The sequence below is a fragment of the Labrus mixtus genome, chromosome 15 (assembly GCF_963584025.1).
Source record: "Labrus mixtus chromosome 15, fLabMix1.1, whole genome shotgun sequence".
Classification (NCBI taxonomy): domain Eukaryota; kingdom Metazoa; phylum Chordata; class Actinopteri; order Labriformes; family Labridae; genus Labrus; species Labrus mixtus.
In genome coordinates, this window is record NC_083626.1 from 10612225 (window position 1) to 10637823 (window position 25599).

Genomic DNA, 25599 nt, shown 5'->3' on the forward strand with positions numbered 1-25599 from the left:
GGGGTGAGCTGGGTTGTCATATTTTTTGTTGACCGCTATTGTTTCTGGCTCACTGTGATTATGAGTTAATGCACGTTATTATAAGTTAAGTTGATTCTCTTTTTTTACGTTAATAAAAAAGTCAAACTTATTTTTACGTATCACAGTATTCTTTTGAAAGCGCGTCGGACAAATATATTAGGCCCAACCTCAGCCTCTCAGCGGCTTCATCTCCAGGAAAGCCGCTACACTGTACATGCAGTGCTGTAGGAATTACAGTGCAGTCTTCCTACACCTCCTGACGTTCCTGTCTGTTGGGCCACAAATTCTCATCCACATCACAACGAATATCTTCTCTTGCGATGCAGCGTGGAAAGAATCTTTTAGAGTGTCTTATCCAGCCTCTGCAGGCATCTGCTGTGATGTCATCACACGCTGCATCCATGGCAGCCAGAAGGGTCATCTGTGTATGTGACTGTTCAGGGATGAGATCCCTGTAGAGAGTGTCTACAAAGGTGACAGGACGCTCTGAATTGTATGGCCCAATAATGGGAATATGCGTTAGCACACCATTCTCAGAGATAGCAGCACCCACGGTTATGTTCCCGCCCCGTTGGCCTGGCACATCAACTGTAGCTCTGTGGCCGATGATTTTTCGATCTTCTGCGTTTCGTTAGGTTGAAGCCAGCCTCATCCATGTAGATGTAGTTGTGCGGTGGTTCATTTGCTTCCAGTTCCATTATACGCTATATCCAGAAGACACAAAATGAGTTTTATGAATTATGTGCATTTTCATTTTGGACAAGATACAGTTACATCAAATGTATACAGCACATATTGCATCTTCTTTTCTACAGCCATAGCAAATGTGTAAAGGTCACACTTACTGTACTGTATATCACTATACGATGTACTGTTTACTGTGAGGTACAGTTACTGCATGCTCATACATGCTTTACCTGTACATACTGGTAGTGCAGCTCCTTCACCATTTCTTTCAAATGGAACAGTGTACAGCTGCTTCATATTCATTTGGTGTCTTTTCAGCACCCTGGTAATGGTTGAGATGCTGACTGTTTGGCTGTTTTCAAAGATGTTGTTGTCCTCTGTAATGGCACTCTTTATCTCCCTTAGTCTTATGGCATTGTTTTCTACAACCATGGTGCAAATAGCCTCCTCCTGTTCAGGTGTGAAAAGGGGCCCTCTGCCACCCCTGTGAAGTTGTCTTGCAGTCCTATGTGGAAACAATATAGTAATGCAAAACACAAAATTGAGTAAGATAAAATGTCACTGTATAAAGTATACTTACTGTATGTTGTAAAATACAAGTGGAATACTGTAATATTGTATGAAGCATTACAGAAAGTATACAGTATTACAGTACAGTGCCTATTGTTAGATTACATAACTGTTCTGTCGACGAAAAGTCTGAATGATTGAGGACACAGTTGTTCTCCCAACATTTGGCTGCACCCTTCAACCAGCCTCGGCCATTGTAAGCCCACGATTGAGAACATGGTCAACAAGTGTGGTTCTTATCTCATCATGAATGTCAGACATTGTAACGTTGTGTTGTGCTCTGGTTATATATATACTTGCCAGTTGATGGTTCATGAGATGCACCTTTGAGCTATTTCAGAAAACTGGTTGGTCATTGGTTGATCTAATGCTTCACACAATTCCCTTCGTTAGAGAAAGTCAAGATTCACCTGGGAGCAATTTACCAATTCAGGACAGATTTAGAAAAAAAAGTCTAATGGAAATGAAATAGAAATATGCTTGACATATGCTGGATTCAGTGATCCAGTTTTAAACCAAAGTAACGAGACCCCAGCTCCAATCGACCCGCGTTGATCTGACCAGGATTTATTTCTCTCTATAAACAGATATCTCAAAGAACAATCTGTTCTACATCAAACATTTCTACTGGAGTGAACAATCTGATTGATGCTGTGTCTCAAAGAATATCAGTTTTTAGATTTCCTGACCTCCTTGAATGCATCATTGATGATTTAACAAACCAACATTTTAAAATTTGTTTTCATTTCCTCTCGAGACCTGATCTGCATCATCATTTTTATTTGTACAAACTTCAGACCCGGTGATGCCAGAAATTCACAAGAACATCAGTTTTATGGTTCAGACGTCTGAAGTGATCCTGAGAGGAGCCTCTGTGTGAGGAGAGACGACAGAGCTGCACATCTCAGTTACAAGAAGAGAAGCTATAAAGCTGATCATGTTCACAGCAGTGTTTAATTTCTGCATTTCTCTTTCTGTTTTCAGGTGATGTCGTCGTTAAATCCCTTAATCTCAGTGAGATGACGTCTTCAGCCCCAGAAAACTTTGATCCTGGAGTTTAAAATGAAGTTCAGAAGAAATCCTCGGTTCACGGCTTCATTGCTGGTAAATGATCTTCACTTGTTCCTCCTCCTCTTCAACACTTCTGTCTTTGTGATCTTTCCCCTGAAGGACTGTATTATTGTTCACTGAAAGCTACATCTCATCTTCTGATTGGTTTTTCCCTCTGTGGTTAGTAAATGTGGTTTAGAGATTCCTCTGAGTGGGAAGGTGAAGTGTCAGAGGTGTAACCACCAAGTGTCTTATTTCAGCAGCCTCCATCATCCCACATTCAGAGCAGTTTAAAGATAACCTCAAACTCCTGATCAGCTTCATCACCACAGGAATGTTTCTGACGTTTCTTTTTCTCTTCACAGATTTTTATGATGAATATATTCGTAAGTCGAACCTTCACCTGCCGTCGGACAGAATATGTGTTTGGAGACGAGTGCTGTCCCATGTGTCCCATCGGTAAGATCGTCAATCTGTCCCTCCAGGATTTCTCTGGATGTTTCTCTGACTGTTGCTGCCTGACGTGTCTGATTTCATGGCAGCTTTTAAAATAAAAAGTTAGAATGAAAGTTATGATGTTTTGAGGTTTTTGTTGTCGTAACATAACACGTCCACCGCGAGTCGAATGAAGTTGATGCTTTATTTTCAAACAGGATCAGAGATAAAATCCTACAATGTCTGTTTCCTGGTGACATTAAAGTTTTGTCTTCTCAACAGGGACTCGAGTTAAAACAGACTGTGTGTCCTGTCAGCCGTGCAGAGAGGGGACTTTCATGAATAAAATGAACGGATTCAAACTTTGTTTTCCCTGCAGAGAATGTGGAGCAGGTAAATTAATGTTGATGTTGTTTTTATTACCTTTTTAATTTAAAGACAGAAGTTTTATTACTGAGTCCTTGATGAGGAAACTGCAGCTGGAGTGTTGTTCTCACCTTAAATCTGAATCTCTCATTGGTTCAGATGTTTTCCTTTGAGTTAACAGCTTGAAGGTGTTTTAAATAGTCAGATTCATCATGTTGCTGTTTAGTCTTTAAGCAGTCGATTATGTCTGTATTTATCTTTGTGTCGACAGGTTCTGCTCTGAAGATGAAGACGTCGTGTACGATACGATCAGACACAGTTTGTGAACCTCTGGAAGGATTTTACTGCTCAGAGTTTACAGTGTACGACTGTTTTGAAGCAAAGAAACACAGACGCTGTGAACCAGGAGAATACATCAGTCAGAGAGGTGGGTTCATACGTGTAACTCCACACACACACACACACACACACACACACACACACACACACACACACACAAATAAACTAAATATTCCTCCTGAGAATTGAAGCAATGAGCTGTTTGTGTTATTCCAACATCAAACTGTTCCTGTAGCTACAGATGAACTGGTGACTGAAGGGAAGTTCAAGTTATTGTCAGAAGAGAAGCTGAGAGGAATTGAGTCAGAGTGAAAGTGAAAGAAACGCATGATTACATTCCTTAAGGATGTGAAAACACTGAGATTACTGACCCGAGGATCACTTCCCTGAGTGCTTCATGGGCCTGAAGAAGGTCTTGGTTGCTGCGGCCTGAAGACTGGCTTCAGGCCGCAGCACCGAGGCGATGCTGCAGCATGAAGACCGACTGGCTACTCTCACCAGAGCAGCTGCAGCTGGTTTTGTTTACACAGAAAATAGTCAAAGGGAGCAGCTGATCTGATCAAATCACACTGCAGGTGTTTACACTAAATATATCAAGGTCTGTAGGAAGCCCTGGGGAGCTTCAGGTCTCTCTCTCTCTCTCTCTCTCTCTCTCTCTCTCTCTCTCTCTGGATGAATTCATGCGCCATCTGGTGGCAGAACTTGTAACTTTAGTGTTTGATATTAATCTTATTTCCAGACACAAATATTAGTGAACTTATTTCCTTTGGTTTGTTCAGAGTCTCTGATTGGTTCATATTTTAGACTGCATGAATGATATGTCTGCAACATTTCATACATGAAATGAAAAGTTATCAAAGATTGATATTTAATCAAGTTTAGAAAGATACTTTTTCTTGGTATCAGGTGAAATTGTTCTGTGAATAAGACTTTCTGTATATTTGCAGCTCATCGATCATACATTTAAAGCTTTAAACTTCAAACTAAAAAATGTTTTCAGGTGTTTCTTTCTGAGATTCTGCTTTAAAGATCTCATCATGTATTTAGTTTAATATTGAAAACTGTCACTGTGTGTATTTCCTGCAGGAACTTCCTCCACAGACACCGTGTGCTCGACCTGCTCTGATGGAACTTTTTCAGACGGGACGTTTACATCTTGTCAGAATCACAAACAGTGAGTGAAGCTTCACATCATACATGGACTCTCCAGATGTTCCTGTAATAACTGTCCCTCTATCATTACAGATGTGAATCAGAGAATCGAGAGCTGCTGAGAGCAGGAACTAAGACAGAGGACGCTCAGTGTGGAGATATACCATCAGACAGGACTGGACTGATAGTCGGTGTTGTTGTTGTGGTTCATTTAGCTCTCGTGCTTGTATTAACAGCGTGGTGTTACAGAAAGAAGATAAAAAGTTGTCTAAACAGAAGTAAGAATTTATAATGTGACAATAAAAACATGATCATGTTTCATTATAGATACCATCAATGATTTGTTTCATGTTGTCTTACAGAAAAAAGTTCAGCAGAAGCTCATCAGACGGTATGTTTTACATCTCTTTACTCTCAATCAGCTTCACAGTTAGATCATTAAATGTTGCTCACTTTCAATTTTTACTTTTAAAGAAACCAGTGAATCCAGAAGACAAGACAATGGAATGGTTGATGTTTAGAGAAAAAGAAGATCAGGTGAGACTGCAGAGATTTTCAGCTCAATGATCGCTAACACATTCAGATAAATCATAAGTTACAAAAGTTCAAGTTTTAATGTAAATCTTTTCTCTCCTCAGGGTGTTTCAGACCTTCCCTAAACATGCAGACATTTCTCTGAGCCCTGCAGAATAAATGTTCTCCAGGATCCAGGTATTATTATCCTGCTGGATTCTGGGACATTATCTCTTCAGAGTTCAGAAAAAACCTCAGTCCAAGCTAACAAAGTTAGAACCAAATCTTAAGTCAACTGTACAGAAAACGAGGAAGACTGGCAGACATTGAGTTTTATTAATGCTTTTTATAAAAACTGTTTGTTTTTCTGTATCTGTTTTAAAATTCCTTTTCTGCTCGATAAGAACGAACACCTCACCGAGTGTTTCAGCTCAGTTCATTTCCTGAGTTTAAAAAAACTGAACTTTGTTCATAAAGTATGAAAATACAAATAAAGTCTGAAATCAAAAAAACTTGATGCTTTGGATTCATTATGTTGAACTTTGACCTCTGCAGGTCATGAATTCAGGTAACCAGTACAGGTAATCCAGTCACCAGTTAGCTTTGTTCAAAAAGTATCAAACTACAACCAGCTGAACAATTAATTAAACATGTGGTAAAACATAAATATAATATGTGGGTAAAAGTATTTCTAAAACTTAAAAAGTTTATTTTAAGATTTCAGATTTCCTCAGAATCTGATGTTGAGCATCTTCTCTCCATTTACTGTTCAGGATTTCATTTCTCAAAACAACAGAAATATATGAATATAACACTGAAGTTGAGCTGTCTGCCACCTGCTGGTCAGGATGTGGAACTGTAGTTTCAGGGTTTTTGTAGACACTGAATGAAAAGGTAAAACGTGCTCACTTTGTAAATCCTGCAGTAAATTGAAAGACGTGATTAAATATGAGAACAGTCGGTGTGTTTCTCTTTTCTTCAGATATCTGGTGAATATAAGACATGCAGAAAAACTACATCACTGAATTTAAATATTTCATTTGATATTTTAAACAATTGTTTCAAGAAGTTTTTTTAAAGGCAAACTTGTGTTTCAGATGTCAGAAACTGTTCCTGTAAATATTTTCACTTTGAGTTCTTCTAATGTCGTTTAGTAAAGACAGCTGAAAAACATTAAAGGTCAATTATTCAAGAGTTCAAAGGGTTAAGTCTGGAAACTCAAAGATCATTTAAATATCTTGTATGTAACTATGGACATTCATGTTTTGTACAGATGAAATCTTCTCTCTCTGGTCAGTGTTTGTGTCTCATGATTTAAAACGAGCCACACAGAGAACAAGAATCTGAAGTCTGAATGTTGATCAGAGTGCAGCTTCCTGTTCATGAAGAGAACAGCAGCACAGGTGTCAATACTCACACAGGTCACTAGAGGGCACATAGAGCTCGTACCTCTCTGCCTCTTGGTGTCTACATACAGGTGTGTTCATGTCCTTAAATCACAGGTATGTACCCCAGTATGAAGGTCAGGACGGGTGTGAGTCTCTGTCAGTAACTTTAATGTTTAAAGTCGAGTATTCTTGAAGCTTTATGTGAGAGATGTTAAAGGACAGTAAGAACTCTGAGGTCAAAGGTCAAAGGCTCAGTTCTGTTTCTGAAGTAAAGCTCTGTGTTTCATACTGAATATATCACCTGGAGGAAGAACTCTGAATACTGAACTCTGTCTCATCATCAATCTCATCTTTCATCTTTTCTTCAAACCTTTCTCTCCTTTCTCTCCTTTACTAATATCTGACTTTTGTTTTTCTCTGTTTTTTAAATGGTTTAATTCCCTTAAACTCAGAGGCGCTGCTTGTCAACAGGCAAGGCACCTGCTCGTAAATTTACGAGTTTAATCTCAAAATTTCAGATTATTATTTTGTTTTTGTAAATATGAGACCAGAAAAGGCAGAAAAAAAATCAGAAAGTGAAGACAAGCAGAGGAACTAAGAACAATCGATTTACTGTCGTTTTCTTACCATTACAATGACTGGAAATAATTTAACTGTTAGCACAAAGTGTTGATGCTAAAAGAAACAAATGGAGACTCTCAGAAAGTTCTGTCTTTGACCACTAGAGGTCAGCAGCAGTGCACAGCTTTAAAACTGACGTACATTTAAGATCTTACATTTTTAATTAAGTGAATAAAATGAACAGTGTGTGTTAGGGTTAAAGGTTTGTGGATGGTAGAGAAATCCATTAAAGGACTAAAATACAGTTCAGGTCAGATTAAATTACACATTTCAAAGTACTCTACTTGTTACTGTGTTAGTGAAATACTCACAGAGGTCACTAGAGGGCGCGTAGAGATACCCTGGAGCCTGCGGCCTCATGACAGTGGTGTCCAGAGGTTTAGAAGAAAACCTGAAGTTAGCAAACACGAACATGAATGCAGCTAACTAGCTAATAGTTTGCAGATCTTGTGCAATATGAGTAATGTGGAATATATGTTGTGTTGTTCTGTATTAGTATTTTCCTGTTTGTTTATGTGCGGATGTGGTTTTTATATTGTTGTTATTTATTAAATCGAGTGGAAGCAGCTGAATGTTTGGCAGCACTGTGAGTCCAACACAACTTTCCCCGAGGGGACAATAAAGTGTATCGTAACTGCTACGTCTCAGGTCACAGACCTTTGAGCAAAGCAGGCGAGGAAACTGAGTAGTGATCTGTGTTCTGAAGTAACTGATCTCCCCGCTGTACCCACTTCTTATAGAACCGGACCAACCAATAAAACTTGATGAAGATGATTTGGTGGAGCAGTCAGAGCATCTCACGAGGCGTTTGTACACTGAGCAACAAGTCATGATGGACAAAGTGTGAGGTGTTGTCTTCATGTCTGTTTGCCTTTTTGTTTGTTTGTCCCCTTCAATGATATTCATTAATCTTCCTGTTTTATTATTATCTTTAATTCATTTGTTGTTTGGACCATAAAATATCATTTCCCAGCGTTTACTTTATAAAGTGATGATAAAAAACAGAAACAATGCAAGTGGTAGAGAGCAGACATCAGAACCATGGACAGAGTCAGAACAGAAATAAAATGTGAGACACAAATACATATTAGAAATAATCTGAAGAAATGTATTAAAACAGAGATGATTCTTTTTTCAAATGAATTGTAATTTTTTATTGTGATTATTTTTCAAACGATTTGTTTCTGTGGGAGGAAACCGAAGCGCTCGGAGTAAACCCACACCACCCAGGACTCCATGTGGGCTCACATGTCGTCCTGTGTGGCCCTGGTGGGACCTGAAGTCCTTCCTCATATCCAGGTTAGACCCTCTGAGCTAGGAGCCAATGAGAGGCTGATAACAGAGAATAACCTGAACATGAGGTCTGACGTCAGGCCCCAGTAGACCTTCCTCACAGCTGTCATAGCAGGAGCTGAAAGGCTCACTGCTACACAAAATGAAGGCTGTGAGGAAGGTCTGTCCCCCCCCCTTTTAAACTTTTAAAATATTAAATGGCAGTGCACCATTGTACCTTACCGACCTGGTGAACCCCTATGTGCCTGCCCGAGCCCTGTGTTCTCAGGGGACGGGTCTTCTGAGTGTCCCAAAGGTCAGAAAGAAGACAGTTGGTGAGCGGGCTTTTTCTTTCCGTGCACCGACACTTTGGAACAGTTTACCTCTGGACATCAGGCAGGCTTGTTCTGTTGAGGTTTTTAAAGCTAAGTTAAAGACCCATCTGTTTACTGTTGAGTATGACTCATGATTTCTCTGTGTGTTTTTCTGAGAGTCCGAGTGTGTTTTTAATTGTTTTTAGTTTCCAAAATGTTTTTTAAACTGTATTTTGTAGACTGTGCAGACAGACCACTGAGGGAATGCTACTTTCAAAGTCATGCTAGTTTTAGAAAATTACCAACCCTGCCTTTAAATGTAAGGCAACCTGCTGCACAGCTGGTACGCATATAGCATCAGTATGTCTTTCTTTGACAGAAGTTTAAGTAGTTTTTGTTTCTTGCTGCTTTATTCCATATTTAAATTCTGAAAACGAATCATCCCTAAATGCACAGAGGCCTCTGATTGAAAGCTGCCTTTATTTGTCACAACATGCAGCAACACCAGGCGAGTAAAGGTCCTGACACACCAAGGAGACCGCCAATCCATCGGTGAGCCGTCGCCCCTCTAGTTTTTACGGTGTGTCCAGCTCCGTCGCTACCCGTCGGCCCCAGTTGGCCTTTTTTTGGCTGAGGACCCGGCGCCAGCGTGGTCGAGGGTAGGACTCTCTCTGATTGGCTGTTCAGATAAGCGAAACAGGAGAGCCAGTGCATGAGAAGAATTACAGAAGCACCTCGTCTGTTCTTGTTCCACTAATAAAAGATCAAGAGCTGACAACACCACTTACTACTTTTTATCAGACATTATTCTCCAGTAGAAGTTCATGTATCACGAGTGTTGAGCGACAGCAGTGAGAAAATTGTCTCCTCGTATCATAACAACGGTTTATTTATCCGCGTTCTTCCTCGTCCTTTTCCGGTTTGTCCTTTTTGGAATGATGATAACAGACTACCGCCCCCTGCTGGCATGGAGAGTTATGTGGTGGTTGGCCGTCGGCTGTAGTCTTTGCGGTGTGTTCTTGCACAGCTTGACAAAAGGCAAAGCTGACGCCACAGGCGGCCTTCGTCGCCACTAGTTCTTTGCCGTCTGCTTGGTGTGTGAGAGCCTTAAATGGGACTGGGCCTCAAATTCAGATAAAGCTTTTATTTCAAGTTTTACACTAAATATAATAATACTTACTAACAAAACCTTTTGTGCATGAAATGGTTAAATCAACATAAGTAAACCAGTATGAGCTAACTGGTGACTGGATTACCTGTACTGGTTACCTGAATTCATGACCTGCAGAGGTCAAAGTTCAACATAATGAATCCAAAGCATCAAGTTTTTTTGATTTCAGACTTTATTTATATTTTTATATTTTTTGAACAAAGTTCATTTTTTTTAAACTCAGGACATGAACTGAGCTGAAATGCTCGGTGACGTGTTCGTTCTTATCGTGCAGCAAAGGAGATAAAACAGATACAGAAAAACAAACAGTTTTTATAAAAAGCATTAATGAAACTCAATGTCTGCCAGTCTTCCTCGTTTTCTGTACAGTTGACTTTAGGTTTGGTTCTAACTCGTCCTCATTTTGAACTTTGTTAGCTTGGACTGGGGTCTTTTCTGAATTCTGAAGAGATAATGTCCCAGAATCCAGCAGGATAATAATACCTGGATCCTGGAGAACATTTATTCTGCAGGGCTCAGAGAAATGTCTGCATGTTTAGGGAAGGTCTGAAACACCCTGAGGAGAGAAAAGATTTACATTAAAACTTGAACTTTTGTAACTTATGATTTATGTCGGGGACGTGGCGTCCAGCGTTGCAGGGATTTCGGTGAGCGACGTCTGCACCAGCGGGGCAGCCGGCACCGGTGGGGTGCCTGGATGCCGGTGCGCTGCCCGGGAGCGTCGCAAGGACAGTGTTTCCCCGTGTTTGTACTTCTGCAACAAACATCAAAGGTGACGATCTTCCTACACGATCAGTCAAAACTCCGACTGTTGGCGAATGTAACTTTAACCAAAACATTAATCCACGTGTAGCCAGAGGGCATACAGCTGATCCAAACAGGAAACGAATCATTAACCAAGCGATTAAAAAAAAAAACGGAAGTGGAAAGTCTTTCAAGCTGTCAATCACTCGAGAATAATATGGGATCCCAAATCAAAACCCAAAGGTCTATTTGGGGGACATCTTAACATTTGAAGTTTAAAATCAAAAAGTGACCAAATTCAACATCTTCTAATGGACTCAAATCTAGATTTTCTATGCTTGTCTGAGACTTGGCTGCATGAAAACTCGCCATCTGCAGCATTAGAGGTACCTGGCTATCAAATCTTCAGAAGAGATAGAGTGACATCAAAGGGAGGCGGGGTCATGGTTTATGTGAAGGATAGTATTCAATGTAATGAATTAACTTGGTCAAATTGTGAGTTGGAATGTATTGGCTTGAATGTCACTTTGTCACCACAAATGTCGTTTGTCCTGATTGTAATTTACCGCCCACCCTCTGCAAATAATGCATTTTATGAAAAGTTCCAAAACATCCTGGAGAGTGCAATTTTAAAAAAGAGGTGATAATAATGGGCGATTTTAATGTTAATTGGGAAGATAAGGCTACTAGAAAGAACCTCAAACAAATAACTGATGGTTTAGATCTCTCACAGCTGATCAACGGTCCAACAAGTATAACCCAATCCACCAGAACTCAGATTGACTTGGTATTTAGTAATAGACCTGAGAGAATGACTAAATCTCTCAATATGATCACTGGGATATCTGACCACAATCTTATTCTGGTGATCAGAAAATTAACAAAAACGAGATTTAGCCCCTCAATTGCCAAAGAGAATGAATCTCTTAGAATTCCTAAGAACAAGCAGGAATGTTTTAAAAACACTATAAATAGCGTCAATTGGAATGATTTGCTCTTAGGAAAAAACTTGCAGGAGGGCAGTCAAATATTCTCAAGTAAAGTGCATAGTGTCATCACAGAATTTTCTCGTAAGTTTAAGTACAGGAATAAAAAGAACAGTCTTCCCTGGATGAATGCAAATATTTTAAAACTGATGAAAGAGCGAGATCTGGCACTGAAAATGGCCATTAAGACCAGATTGTTCCACGACAAATTTCATTTTGCCATGTTAAGAAATAAGGTGATAACAGGGTTGAGGAAGGCTAGGGCTGATTTTTTTATGACAGTAATTAGTGAGGCGAGGGGAAATTCTAAATGAATATGGAGTCAGTTAAAAAAGCTCCTGGGTCAACAAACCAAAGCAGGAAAACAAATTGAACTTAGCCTGAATGGAAACCTGACTAAGGACCCAGCTGAAGTAGCTGGAGCTCTTCATCCATACTTTGTCGATTCTGTAGCAACTATTGCACAGAGCTTCTCTGCTTAGCAGGTTAATCTGTGCTTGGCAAACAAAACAGAGCCGGCTTTCCATTTTAGTAATGTTAGTGAATCAAAGATCACAGAAATTATTAGATCCCTCAAGCTATCAAAAGCAAAAGATGATTTTGGGATGGACACAACAATGGTTAAGGATCTTGGTGCAGCATTAGCCAAACCCATCACCAAAATCATTAATCTCTCAATATCACAGGATGAATTCCCAAGGGTGTGGAAATCTGCCGTTATTTCACCAATTTACAAATCTGGTGATCCCCATTCACCCTGCAATTATAGGCCCATCAGCATTCTTCCTATTATGTCTAAAGTTGCAGAGAAATGGGCGGCTGTGCAAATTATACATCACCTGAACAGCAGCTCTTACCACCTGCATCCAATGCAGTTTGGATTCAGATCCAACCACTCAACAGAGACAGCTAATCGCTTCTTCATTGAAAAAATCAAATCACTGCTAGATAACCGTGGCATTGTTGGTGCTGTCTTTCTGGATCTCAGAAAAGCATTTCACACTGTAAATCACAGGGTTCTTCTATATAAGTTATCCACCTTTAATTTCTCAGCTGATGCACTTAAATGTGTAGAATCATATCTCTCCAACCACTCTCAAAGTGTGCGAATACTTAATTATCAATCTGACGCCCTCTGCTTGTCCACTGGCGTTCCGCAGGGCTCTATACTGGGCCCACTTTTATTCTGCTTGTATGTAAATGACCTGCCATCTGTGTGTCCTGAGGTTAACATTCAAATGTATGCTGACGATACAGTTTTGTATGTGCATGGTTTAACAAAAGCAGAAGTTGCTTCAAAACTAACAACCGCAATGGTCAAAATTACAGCATGGCTTAATCAGTGCTGTCTCCAACTTAACGTGTCTAAAACTGTTGGTATGTTCTTCACTAAAACAAATGACTCAAACATAGATCCAGATATACTTATGTCAGGAGAAAAACTACAGATTGTAAAAGAATTCAAATACCTTGGCATTATACTTGACTCCAACCTGAACTTTAAAGCACATGTAAAAAAAAGTCTGTAAACAAATTAAATTGAACCTTGCCAACTTCAGATTTATCAGAAACTCCATGTCCACTGAAGCAGCCAAGATGTACATGCATTCAATGATTTTCTGATATATGACCTACTGTTTGACAAGCTGGTCTCAGGCAAGTCACACCACATTAAAACCCCTACAGTCTTTGTATAAACAGACAATAAAAGTTTTAGACAAAAAACCAAAGCAATTCCGCCACTGTTCAATCCTCAAAAAAATACAACCTCCTGAGCTGGGAGAACATGATTAAACACAAAAATGCATGCCTCCTTTATAAAATCACACATGGTTTGGCCCCTCCCCCACTCAGAGAGTTTGTAAGCATACGAACAAACACATATCACTTCATGAGGGGTGTCTCAAGAGGCAACTGCATTATTCCTCTAAGGAAGTGTGTTTTTAGTCAGTCTGCCTTTTCTGTTACAGCCTCACGTGAATGGAACAACATCCCAACAGTTATCAGAGAGAGCAACACATATCGTTCATTTAATTCAAATCTGAAACATTGGCTATTTGATAACCACATCTGCCAGCACTAAACCTGTTCCGCTCGCTGCTGCCCCCTTGTGTCTGGTTGTTGATGAATGTGTCCTGTTTTTTAAATTAATGTGGCCTGCGTGTTCTGCATGATCATGTTTTTATTGTCACATTATAAATTCTTACTTATTTTTAGACAACGTTGTATCTTGTCTCTGCAACACCACGCTGTTAATACAAGCACGAGAGCTAAAAGCCCCGAAACACCACCGGCTATCAGTCCAGTCTTGTCTGATGGTATTTCTCCACACTGAGCGTCCTCTGTCTTAGTTCCTGCTCTCAGCAGCTTTAGACCCCATGATTCACATCTGTAATGATAGAGGGACAGTTATTACAGGAACATCTGGAGAGTCCATGTGTGATGTGAAGCTTCACTCACTGTTTGTGATTCTGACAAGATGTAAATGTCCCGTTTGAAAATGTTCCATCAGAGCAGGTCGAGCACACGGTGTCTGTGGAGGAAGTTCCTGCAGGAAATACAGAACACATGAGACTATTTCACAGAGATTGTTTTAGACATGAACACAGTCCCTCTATCACCATATATACAAAATGATGTCATGTAATTATCTTATCAGTTGGTCAAACACATTTCAGCTAACCAAAAGCCCAACTAGAGACATGAGTTGTAAATTAGCAATCGCTATATACACTTTATGGAGCACATCAGTTTCCTGCTTTGTATTCAAACTATGTTAAATTGCATCGTCCCTATTAAATAAATCAATTTAAATTCAAAAAGCCTCGTGTTCAGAATGTCATTGGCTACAAGAAACGTCAGTCGTCAGCATAGTGGCGTGTAATTGGCCGGGTATAGATTCATCAGAATACAGGGCACGCACCTCCTTTCATCTCATTGGCTGTAATAGACTGGGAACTGAATGGAAGGTCCTAATTTGCCAAATGGGGTGCCAATCGAAAGGTTAGAGTTTTGAGTATCCTAATTTTAAAAAATCATTCACAAAAATGAATCATCACAGAAAATACAACGGGAAATCTAGAACAGAGGTGGACAATTTGAATCAATCTGTAGATCTTTATTTATGTGATGTGTTTGGATTCAATCTTTCTCTAGATTTGGATGGTTGGGACTCGTTCTGATGCAGCAGGACCGTTTTTGTTGGAATATTACGATCCAGAGAGTTCAGAAAATCTTCAGATAGTGACTCATAAGACAGAAGAAATGATTTCTTTGTCAGTGGTCTGTAAATAATCATGATTATGACAGAACAGACTTCCAATAAAAGTGAAATGTGTTTAACTAACCGTGTTCTCTGATGTATTCTCCTGGTTTACAGCGTCTGTGTTTCCTTGCTTCCTCACAGTCGTCCTTTCTAGAGTCTGAGCAGTAAAATCCTTCCAGAGGTTCACAAACTGTGTCTGATACTATCGTACACGACGTCTTCATCTTCAGACCAGAACCTGTCGACACAAACACAGAGGTTATTTATGAACTACTGTACTTCTGCTCTACTAAAGAACAGTTTGGTGTAAGGAAATAACAAGTACTCAGATGATCATCTCTGTGTTTGAGGCTCAAACTCAAACTAACTGAAGGTTAGAAAGCTGGTTTTACAGTGATGACTGTTTAGTAACATGTTCTGATCTTTATTTAGTTTAATAATAATGTCAGAGATCTACCTTCATCACAGCTTTTACAGTCGTAGCAGACTGGACGGGCAGTCAGATGGTCCATAAAGGTTCCTTCAGGGCAGCGCTTACAGAGAGTACTTCTGGAGTCTGTGCAGTCTTCATAAACACAACCTCCTGTTTGAAACAACAAGAAGACTTTTTTTATTATTTTTTCTTTTCTGTTGTTTGAACAATCAGAAGAGACTGAGTTGCCTCTTATTCTGAAATGACATGAACAACATGAAGAGAGAGCGTGAGAGTGAGTGAGTGAGTGAGTGGGAGAGAGAGCCAAGGAAAATGAAGAAGAATAATCTGTCTGGGCGAGAAAAGGAGGAACAAGAAGACGGTAAGTGGAACAGAGGACGATAATATATAATGAATATGTTTAAAGGTAACTGTAAAGGTAAATGTTCTTTAAATGTATATGTTGAAAATAATACAAATATTAAACAGCTTTTGCATGTTTTTAGTTAGTGTCTGTTTCTTTATTTAAAATAGGGACATTGAAACTAACCTGATGAACTTTAATTAAAGGTTATTTAACATTCATGAGGATCTTACCAGCTGGACACATAGGACAGCATCCACCAGGTGTCTCATACTGATATCGACCACATGACAGAGTTTGACCTGTGAAGACGTTCATCAGGAGAATCTGTGAAGAGAAAGAGAAATGTTCTCACTGAAGACAAAGTGTACATGAATACAGAGAGAAATCTAAAATCATCATCCAGTCCATGAAGAGAGAAGAGGGAAAGAGTTCAAATCTTCACATCTGAAGTTTGTCTGTTTGTGTGAAGAAGAACAGAACAAATATTTACACAGATAGAAATGTTGAAGAGGAGAAATATAAAACCTGAATCAGTGCTCAGATAATTCAATAAGATCATTTACCAGAAACACTGCAGCTGATCCAGGTCTCATTCTCTCTGTAACAGAAGACCAGCACAGATTCCTCGTCTGTTTGAACCAACGCAGATTTAAGACCAAGAGAAATGTAACTCCAAACCAGGACAGGTAACACACTCCCAGAGAAAAGTGTTTTCATCTTCCTGCAGTCAGAGAGATCATCATCATCATCATCTTCATCATCAGGACAGATGCAGATTGTTACCAGGTGTAAAATGTCTCAGACATGAACAGGTGAGGGAATGAAGCTCAGAGGGTCTAACCTGGATATGAGGAAGGACTTCAGGTCCCACCAGGGCCACACAGGACGACATGTGAGCCCACATGGAGTCCTGGGTGGTGTGGGTTTACTCTGAGCGCTTCGGTTTCCTCCCACAGAAACAAATCATTTGAAAAATAATCACAATAAAAAATTACAATACATTTGAAAAAAGAATCATCTCTGTTTTAATACATTTCTTCAGATTATTTCTAATATGTATTTGTGTCTCACATTTTATTTCTGTTCTGACTCTGTCCATGGTTCTGATGTCTGCTCTCTATCACTTGCATTGTTTCTGTTTTTTATCATCACTTTATAAAGTAAACACTGGGAAATTATATTTTATGGTCCAAACAACAAATGAATTAAAGATAATAATAAAACAGGAAGATTAATGAATATCATTGAAGGGGACAAACAAACAAAAAGGCAAACAGACATGAAGACAACACTTCACACTTTGTCCATCAGGACTTGTTGCTCAGTGTACATAAAAACAAACAATTCAGGTGGAAGCCTTTTAAAAAAGTTAGTATTGCACTATGGTAATAAGTAGCCAGAAATGTGTGATTTAATCTGAACTGAACTGTATTTTAGTCCTTTGGTGGACTTTTCTAGTCCCAGTAACCCTTTAACCTTAATCACATGCTTTTCATGAACTTTTAAATCCAAGTGTCAGATTCTTAAATGTCAGTTTTATGGCTGTGTACTGCTGCTGACCTCTAGTGGTCAAAGACAGAACTGTCTGAGAGTCTCAATTTGTTTCTTCTTGTTTCTCCGGGGTCTTCCTCAGGTGTGGGAGGATTTCGGGGAGGCTACAGAGAAGGACTTTCGGATCACCTCAGGGAAGTTCTGGCAAAGCGTTCTCCGGCTCAGGAAGGGAAAGCAGGGCTTGCCCCGGGCTGTTATCAGCAGGGATGGAGAACTGCTGACCCGGACTTGGGACATCGTGGGGTGGTGGAAGGAATACTTTGAGGAACTCCTGAACCCAACCAACACATCCTCTGAAGGGGAGGCAGAGTCTGAAGATCTGGGGTGAACCTTACCACTAACCTTAGCAGAGGTCACTGAGAAAGCTCCTCAGTGGCGTCAGGTGTGGATGAGAGTCGCCCTGAGATGCTAAAGGTTCTGGACATTGTTGGGCTGTCTTGGCTGATACGTCTCTTCAATGTCACGTTGAGGTCTGGGACAATGCCTGTGGGGTGGCAGATCCCATTTATAGAAAGGGGGACCGAGGGTGTGCTCTATTTATCGGGGAATCGCACTTCTCAGCCTCCTGGGGAAAGTCTACTTGAACCGTGGATATAGGAAGCCTTGAAGAAGACTTATGACCGTGTCCCTCGGGGGGTCATGTGGGGACACTGCATGAATATGAGGTCCCGGTTTGGTATTTTTCAAACTTTGGTATGACCAAAGTGGGAGCTGTGTCTGCATCCTGGACACAAAGTCAGACATGTTGCCTGTGTGTGTTGGCCTTTACCACGGTCTCCCCTTGTCAACAATTATTTCGGTGTAGCCGGGGGGAGGACGGTTCTCAACATATCCTCTCTTCTTTTTGCAGAAGATGTGGTTGTGTTTGCTTTTTCATGCTGGGACCTCCAGAAGGCATTGGGACAGTTTGAAGCGGCTGGGATGAGGTTCAGCACCTCAGGGTCTAAGGATGTGGTTCTCTGTTGGAAAAAGTGAATTGCTTCCTCCAGGTGCGGAGTGATTATTTGCCCCCAAGTGAAGGAGTTTAAGTGTGTCAGTGTTGTTCAAGAGTAAGGGTAAGATGGACCGTGAGATTGACAGACGGATTGGCTCAGCGTATATGGGGGCGTTGTACCGAACTGTTGTAGTGAAGAGGGAACTGAGACTCAAGGGAGAGCTCTCGATTTACCGATCTTCATTCCAACCCTCTGTGGTCACGCCATAGACTGTAAAAAGATGCATTATGGGTAGTGACTGAAAAAGTGGCTGCTACTCCTTCACATCTAAAGGAGACAGTTGAGGTGTTTCGGGTGTCTGATTGGGTCTCCTGGACGCCTCCCTTTGGAGGTTTTTTTTCGGGCATGCCCGACCTGGAGAACCTCCTGGGGTAGACCCAGAGTTCACTGGAGGGATATCTTTCAGTCCTGGGAACGCCTCAGAATCCTCCAGAAGGAGATGGAAAATGTTGAAGGGGAGGAAGTCTGGGTAGACGTACTTCACCTGTTGCCTCAGCGACCCGACCTCGACAAGGAAGAAAATGTAGATAGATGGATGGATGGGTGATTTTTTTATATATATATGCTCTGATATAAAAACAAAACTTTTGACAAAATATTTACTGGAGAAACCACCATTAGGATCATAAATGGTGTCATCATGAAGGTTGTCCAGTAGAGTGCGCTCCTGATCCACAGTGAACAATACTCTCTACTTATCTTTTTATATTTTCTCCCTCTATAACTCTTATTAATCTGTGTTGCTCAATTGAATTTAAGTCTTACTTTTTTATATATTTAATCTCTAAAGTGTTTTATGTTTTTATGTAGGACACAAAGGAGAGAAAGGTTTGAAGAAAAGATGAAAGATGAGATTGATGATGAGACAGAGTTCAGTATTCAGAGTTCTTCCTCCAGGTGATATATTCAGTATGAAACACAGAGCTTTACTTCAGAAACAGAACTGAGCCTTTGACCTTTGACCTCAGAGCTCTTACTGTCCTTTAACTTACAAATATTTGAACTGTTAGCTCAGAGTGTTGAAGTTAAAATAACAGACACTCAAACAGTTCTGTTTTTGACCACCAGAGGTCAGCAGAGCACAGATATTCAAAAGTTTGATGTTATTGTTCAAGAATCAGACACTTTGATTTAGTCAAATCTTTTTATAGATAGATAGATAAACTTTATTGTCTGTCCCAACAGTGACAAAATAATTTTTTTAGATGTTTTTTGGGCCAGAGGGACACTGTAGCGTCTGCCTACACTCTTCAAAAGAGGAACAAGAACATAAAAAGTCAAAATTTAAACTTCAAGTCTAGGTATTTAAGGTATTTATTAAAATATAATGAAGTCTCACTTCTTCTCTGGTATCTCTAGCTGAACTGCAGACATTTTTCAATGAATGAATGAAACCTTTATTGCCCCTAGAGGAATCTGCCTTGCACAGAGAGCATAAAACACACTATACAAACAAACATTTAGAGGACAACAAGAACACAGTAAAGCATCACATGATTAACTGAGTGATTTCAGTAGCAAGTGAAATAAAGTGCAGAGTGCCGAGTTCATCCTGTATAATCAAAGCTTATTAAGCAGCTGAATACTGTGTGGTACTAAAGATGTAATGTCTCTTTTAGTCCTCAACCGGGGCATTCTGTACCTGCACCCTGAAGTCAAGAGTTCAAAGGGGGTGCAGAGGGTCAGCTGTAATCTTGATTCGTTGCTTTTGAGGATTTTTCTTTTATTTATTTGTTTATTTGACAGGAACAGTGTACAGCCAATTAGCATATTCTTTACACTTACGCATTTAACTTGTCTGCAATCACTTGCCAAGCTGCTCGTCTGGCCTTTGCTGATGCGATACTACGATGAACGATACTGATTCAGCGGTGGAGGAACGGACTTAGTCAGCCTTTAACCAACGTTAATTGAATCAGGCTAAAAAGGACATTAGCTCTGATTATTTGAACCACGTACGAGGACTGAACCCGCGACAAACTTCAACAAAGACTGAAACCTCTCCTCCTGAGACCAAAACAAGTTGACCTAAAGGATATAAAAATATATTTTTAAACATTAACTTGATTTATTTTCTGAAAACAGAATCAAAAACATAAAGAGTCTACCGGATATGTAACCTCACACAGCGCTCTGACATCTCGTGTCATACATTTAGTTCAATCAGAAATAAAGAGTTTAACAGAAATACATCACATGAATTATTTTAACATAAAGTGCAACAAAGGCTTTTTTACAAACCCAAAAGTAAATAAAAATATAATAAAAATCATAATAAAAACATCTGATCTCATCTCAGCTCACACTCATCTTTACACATTCACACCCTGATGATGCAGCAGAGGGAGTTATTTGGGGTTAAATGTTTTGTCCAAAGAAACATCAACATGTTGCTGCAGGAGCTGGGGATCGAACCCACAACCTTTCACTTGGGAGACGACCGACCACCACTGAACCACAGCCGGCCCAAGAAATAAAAGAGACAATCTTTAATTTCTAAAATATTTAAACTTGATGGTGAGAGAGCCGATGGAGCGCTGATGAAAGTGTTTGTGTTCAATCATCGTCTCAGAAACAAAACTGGAACAGATATAAAAACAGATATAAACACATATATACATATAAATATAAATAGATATCAACAGTGTGTCAGGATTCAGCAGCTGGACCAGAACAGGATCCTGGAGATGATTCACTCTGCACCGTCTGAGGAGAAAAGAGATTTAGTTTAAATCAAAGATTTAGTAAATCTGTAAAAACAGGACAGAGTTGATCTCAGTCAGTCAGTGAACATTTGATCAAAGCTCTGCTGGCTCACCTTCGACGTCATCTGACATCAGATTCTCCTGAGATGATTGTCCTGAATTCACACCTGTAGGGGAAACATTAATAAGAGAGACTTTATTAAACCATTGAACATAAAACAGATTGAGAGTAAAGAGAGTTTAAAACATACCTGGTAGTAGATTCCTGATTGTCTTCTGTTTCCTGGAATAAAACATTAGAAATAAAAATCAAATAAATGATGAGACAGACCACAATATCTATAAAATAAACATGATCATGTTTCATTGTCACAGTGGAAACCTTACCTGAGATTAGATGTCTAATTATCCTTCTCGGTCTGAAATAAAACATTCTGAGTACAAAGACTAAAAACATCACAACAACAACAACAACAACAACAACAACAACAACAACAACAACAACAACAACAACACAGATAATCAGTGCAGTCCTGTGTGACACTTTTCCTCCACACTGAGCGTCCTCTGTCTTAGTTCCTGCTCTCAGCAGCAGCAGACCCTCTGATTCACATCTGTAATGATAGAGGGACAGTTATTACAGGAACATCTGGAGAGTCCATGTGTGATGTGAAGCTTCACTCACTGTTTGTGATTCTGACAAGATGTAAACGTCCCGTTTGAAAATGTTCCATCAGAGCAGGTCGAGCACACGGTGTCTGTGGAGGAAGTTCCTGCAGGAAATACAGAACACATGAGACTATTTCACAGAGGTTGTTTTAGACATGAACACAGTCCCTCTATCACCATATATACAAAATGATGTCATGTAATTATCTTATCAGTTGATCAAACACATTTCAGCTAACCAAAAGCCCAACTAGAGACATGAGTTGTAAATTAGCAATCGCTATATACACTTTATGGAGCACATCAGTTTCCTGCTTTGTATTCAAACTATGTTAAATTGCATCGTCACTATTAAATAAATAAATTCATTTCAACAGGAAAAGTGACAGATCCTGTGAAATTTTCTTTAATTACAGGAAACTCAATGCTATGTCTATCTTTCTATCTATTTAAACTGACATAATACTCCCACAGTCTGCGGGATGAGAGTTATTAATTAAGGCAGCGTTTACAAAAAAGGTGAAATGTTGGCTGAAAGCAAACCAGAGCTGTACCCACTTTTAAATAGCATCTTAAAACTAGATTTTAAACTGGTTTATAGCATTTGTATTGTTATATTGTTGTACCCTCATATAGTGTTGGGGGGGGGGGGGGGTTACCCAAAGGCCCAACTAGAGACAAAAGTTGTAAATTAGCAATAGCTATATACACTTTATGAAGCACATCAGTTTCATCGTCCCTATTAAATAAATCAATTCAAATTCAAAAAGCCTCGTGTTCAGAATGTCATTGGCTACAAGAAACTTCAGTCGTCAGCATAGTGGCGTGCAATTGGCCAGGTATAGATTCATCAGAATACAGGGCACGCACCTCCTTTCATCTCATTGGCTGTAATAGACTGGGAACTGAATGGAAGGTCCTAATTTACCAAAATGATGCCAATCGAAAAGTTAGAGTTTTGAGTATCCTAATTTTAAAAAATCATTCACAAAAATGAATCATCAGAAAATACAGCGGGAAATCTGGAACAGCGGTGGATAATTTGAATCAATCTGTAGATCTTTATTTATGTGATGTGTTTGGATTCAATCTTTCTCGAGATTTGGATGGTTGGGACTCGTTCTGATGCAGCAGGACCGTTTTTGTTGGAATATTACGATCCAGAGAGTTCAGAAAATCTTCAGATAGTGACTCATAAGACAGAAGAAATGATTTCTTTGTCAGTGGTCTGTAAATAATCGTGATTATGACAGAACAGACTTCCAATAAAAGTGAAATGTGTTTAACTAACCGTGTACTCTGATGTATTCTCCTGGTTTACAGCGTCTGTGTTTCCTTGCTTCCTCACAGTCGTCCTTTCTAGAGTCTGAGCAGTAAAATCCTTCCAGAGGTTCACAAACTGTGTCTGATACTATCGTACACGACGTCTTCATCTTCAGAGCAGAACCTGTCGACACAAACACAGAGGTTATTTATGAACTACTGTACTTCTGCTCTACTAAAGAACAGTTTGGTGTAAGGAAATAACAAGTACTCAGATGATCATCTCTGTGTTTGAGGCTCAAACTCAAACTAACTGAAGGTTAGAAAGCTGGTTTTACATGACTGTTTAGTAACATGTTCTGATCTTTATTTAGTTTGATAATAATGTCAGAGATCTACCTTCATCACAGCTTTTACAGATGTAGCACTGTGTACGGTAAGTCCGATGGTCCATAAAGGTTCCTTCAGGGCAGGGCTCACAGAGAGTACTTCTGGACTCTGTGCAGTCTTCATAAACTCGACCTCCTGTTTGAAACAACAAGAAGACTTTTTTTATTCTTGAACAATCAGAAGAGACAGATTTTGTTTTCTTGATTTTCTTTGATTTTCTTTTTTTCTGAAGGAACATGAACGCTTCAACAACATGTCACTTCTCCTCCTGCAGTAACTTTTGTCGGGGGACATCGTGTCCTAAGTTATAAAAACAATCTTCTCAGAAACTGTGACAGAAGATTAAGATGTAAATCAAACCTGATGAACTTCAATTAAAGGTTATTTAACATTCATGAGGATCTTACCAGCTGGACACATAGGACAGCATCTATCATATATCTGATACTGATATCGACCACATGTCAGAGTTTCACCTGTGGAGACGTTCATCAGGAGAATCTGTGAAGAGAAAGAGAAATGTTCTCACTGAAGACAAAGTGTACATGAATACAGAGAGAAATCTAAAATCATCATCCAGTCCATGAAGAGAGAAGAGGGAAAGAGTTCAAATCTTCACATCTGAAGTTTGTCTGTTTGTGTGAAGAAGAATCATTCAGAACAAATATTTACACAGATAGAAATGTTGAAGAGGAGAAATATAAAACCTGAATCAGTGCTCAGATAATTCAATAAGATCATTTACCAGAAACACTGCAGCTGATCCAGGTCTCATTCTCTCTGTAACAGAAGACCAGCACAGATTCCTCGTCTGTTTGAACCAACGCAGATTTAGGACCAAGAGAAATGTAACTCCAAACCAGGACAGGTAACACACTCCCAGAGAAAAGTGTTTTCATCTTCCTGCAGTCAGAGAGATCATCTTCATCATCATCATCATCATCATCAGGACAGATGCAGATTGTTCACCAGGTGTAAAAGGTCTCAGACATAAATGTAAATTAAATAAAGTTAATTATGAACTGGATCTTACCAGGTGGACACATAGGACAGCATCCACCAGGTGTCTCATACTCGTATGGACCACATGTCAGAGTTTGACCTGTGGAGACGTTCATCAGGAGAATCTGAGAAGAGAAAGAGAAATGTTCTCACTGAAGACAAAGTGTACATGAATACTACCTGATGATGATAAATCTGTTTAATATTTCACAGAGTAAAAACAGTGTGAAGTCCAAACCATGAATACGATATTATCAGGATACTGGAGTCAAGTGTAACAATAGTGTATTAAAATGCAACTGATTTTGCAATAGGACCCTCTACTTAATCAAAAAGGTCGAACTACAAAGTTATTTATCCCCATTGAATAAATGGGAATGGTTTAAATATGATGTTAGAAAAATTGGCATTCACTGAATACAGAGGGATACCTATTTACCTTTGAAGAATTTACAACAAATGATCTAAAGTAACATGTCATATTCTCTGTGTGTACCTTTCTTGTTTAAAAGTTGGTGAAGTTGATCTGCTTGATAGACGGTGAAACAGTCTTTAAACAGAAAAGAAGAGACTTCAATTCTAGCTCTGGTAACTTCAACGACACCTTGAGAAAATTGTGTTTTTCTTTTTATCTGTCATGTCCAGTTACTCCTACGCTCAAAGAAACACATTTTAAAGTTGCATGTGCAATCCACCCAGTTTGTGATTTTTTACACAAAAGGCTCCATTTGAAGTAGATCCCTGTGCTTTTTGCTCCTCAGTAGGAACCTTGGAACATTTATTTGTTGACTGCTCATACAGTAAAACATGTTGGGCTGATATCCACAGCTGGTTGTCTTTAAAGATTGATAACATTCCTACATTTTCTGATAAAGATATCCTCTATTATATTCAGACATTGTTAACCTTGTTATAATTTTGGGTAAATTTATACTTGTAAATGAAAAAACATCAACCCCTCTTTTTATGTCTTTGTGTTATTTAGTTAATTCCTTTAAATCATTCAAATATATGGAAAATAGAATAGAAAGGCCAAAAAACTTGATTTGGATATATCTAAAGTCTTGCTCTTTTAATGTCTCTTGTCTTGCCTGAGCTATTTCTATGTTCACCTGATTTTTGTTTTCTTTATTTGATGTATGGAATTTATTTTCAGTTAATTAGTTAATGTAGATTTGGTAGTGAAATTTCAAAGTTGGAGTGGTGAAACAATTCTTTGTAATATTTTCTGAACTAAATACACAAACTTTATTCAAATGAAAAAATGGGTCCCTGGAAGACTGTTGGAGCTAAAAAGCTACCAGAGAGTGTTTCACTGTTGCGGGCCCTCCACCACAACTTCTCTCATAGC

At 39.3% G+C, this 25599-nt stretch overlaps 3 protein-coding genes across 3 annotated transcripts in view; 1 reads left to right on the forward strand and 2 right to left on the reverse strand.

Annotated features, from left to right (window-relative positions):
• Positions 1–16494, reverse strand: part of LOC132990397 (tumor necrosis factor receptor superfamily member 5-like) — a 71989-nt gene extending 55495 nt beyond the window's left edge. Inside the window, exon 1 of the mRNA XM_061058662.1 lies at positions 16237–16494. The gene's annotated coding sequence lies outside the window, so the exon portion shown is untranslated. The remainder of the gene's footprint in view (positions 1–16236) is intronic.
• On the forward strand, positions 2039–5619 carry LOC132990408 (tumor necrosis factor receptor superfamily member 14-like). Its single transcript, XM_061058678.1, has 7 exons — positions 2039–2382; positions 2694–2787; positions 3046–3156; positions 3401–3556; positions 4555–4642; positions 4714–4898; positions 4983–5619. Exons 1-7 carry the CDS (start codon positions 2341–2343, stop codon positions 5060–5062), a joined length of 756 nt encoding a protein of 251 aa, XP_060914661.1. The 5' UTR covers positions 2039–2340; the 3' UTR covers positions 5063–5619.
• Positions 16495–20360: 3866 nt separating the features above from the next.
• LOC132990403 (tumor necrosis factor receptor superfamily member 5-like) overlaps positions 20361–25599 on the reverse strand; it is a 62534-nt gene continuing 57295 nt past the window's right edge. The window contains exons 3-10 of the mRNA XM_061058671.1: positions 24280–24373; positions 23256–23381; positions 22885–23040; positions 21610–21697; positions 21312–21538; positions 21176–21207; positions 21038–21091; positions 20361–20925 (exon numbers count right to left, since the gene is read on the reverse strand). Of these exons, the coding sequence (XP_060914654.1) occupies positions 21086–21091; positions 21176–21207; positions 21312–21538; positions 21610–21697; positions 22885–23040; positions 23256–23381; positions 24280–24373 (729 nt within the window). The 3' untranslated portion in view covers positions 20361–20925; positions 21038–21085. The remainder of the gene's footprint in view (positions 20926–21037; positions 21092–21175; positions 21208–21311; positions 21539–21609; positions 21698–22884; positions 23041–23255; positions 23382–24279; positions 24374–25599) is intronic.

Coding starts and splice junctions, on each gene's coding strand:
- LOC132990408 (XM_061058678.1), top strand. CDS start 2,341: ATGAAGTTCAGAAGAAATCCTCGGTTCACGGCTTCATTGCTG. Junction 3,157..3,400: donor CTGCAGAGAATGTGGAGCAG/GTAAATTAATGT, acceptor TTGTGTCGACAG/GTTCTGCTCTGAAGATGAAG. Junction 4,643..4,713: donor TCTTGTCAGAATCACAAACA/GTGAGTGAAGCT, acceptor CTATCATTACAG/ATGTGAATCAGAGAATCGAG.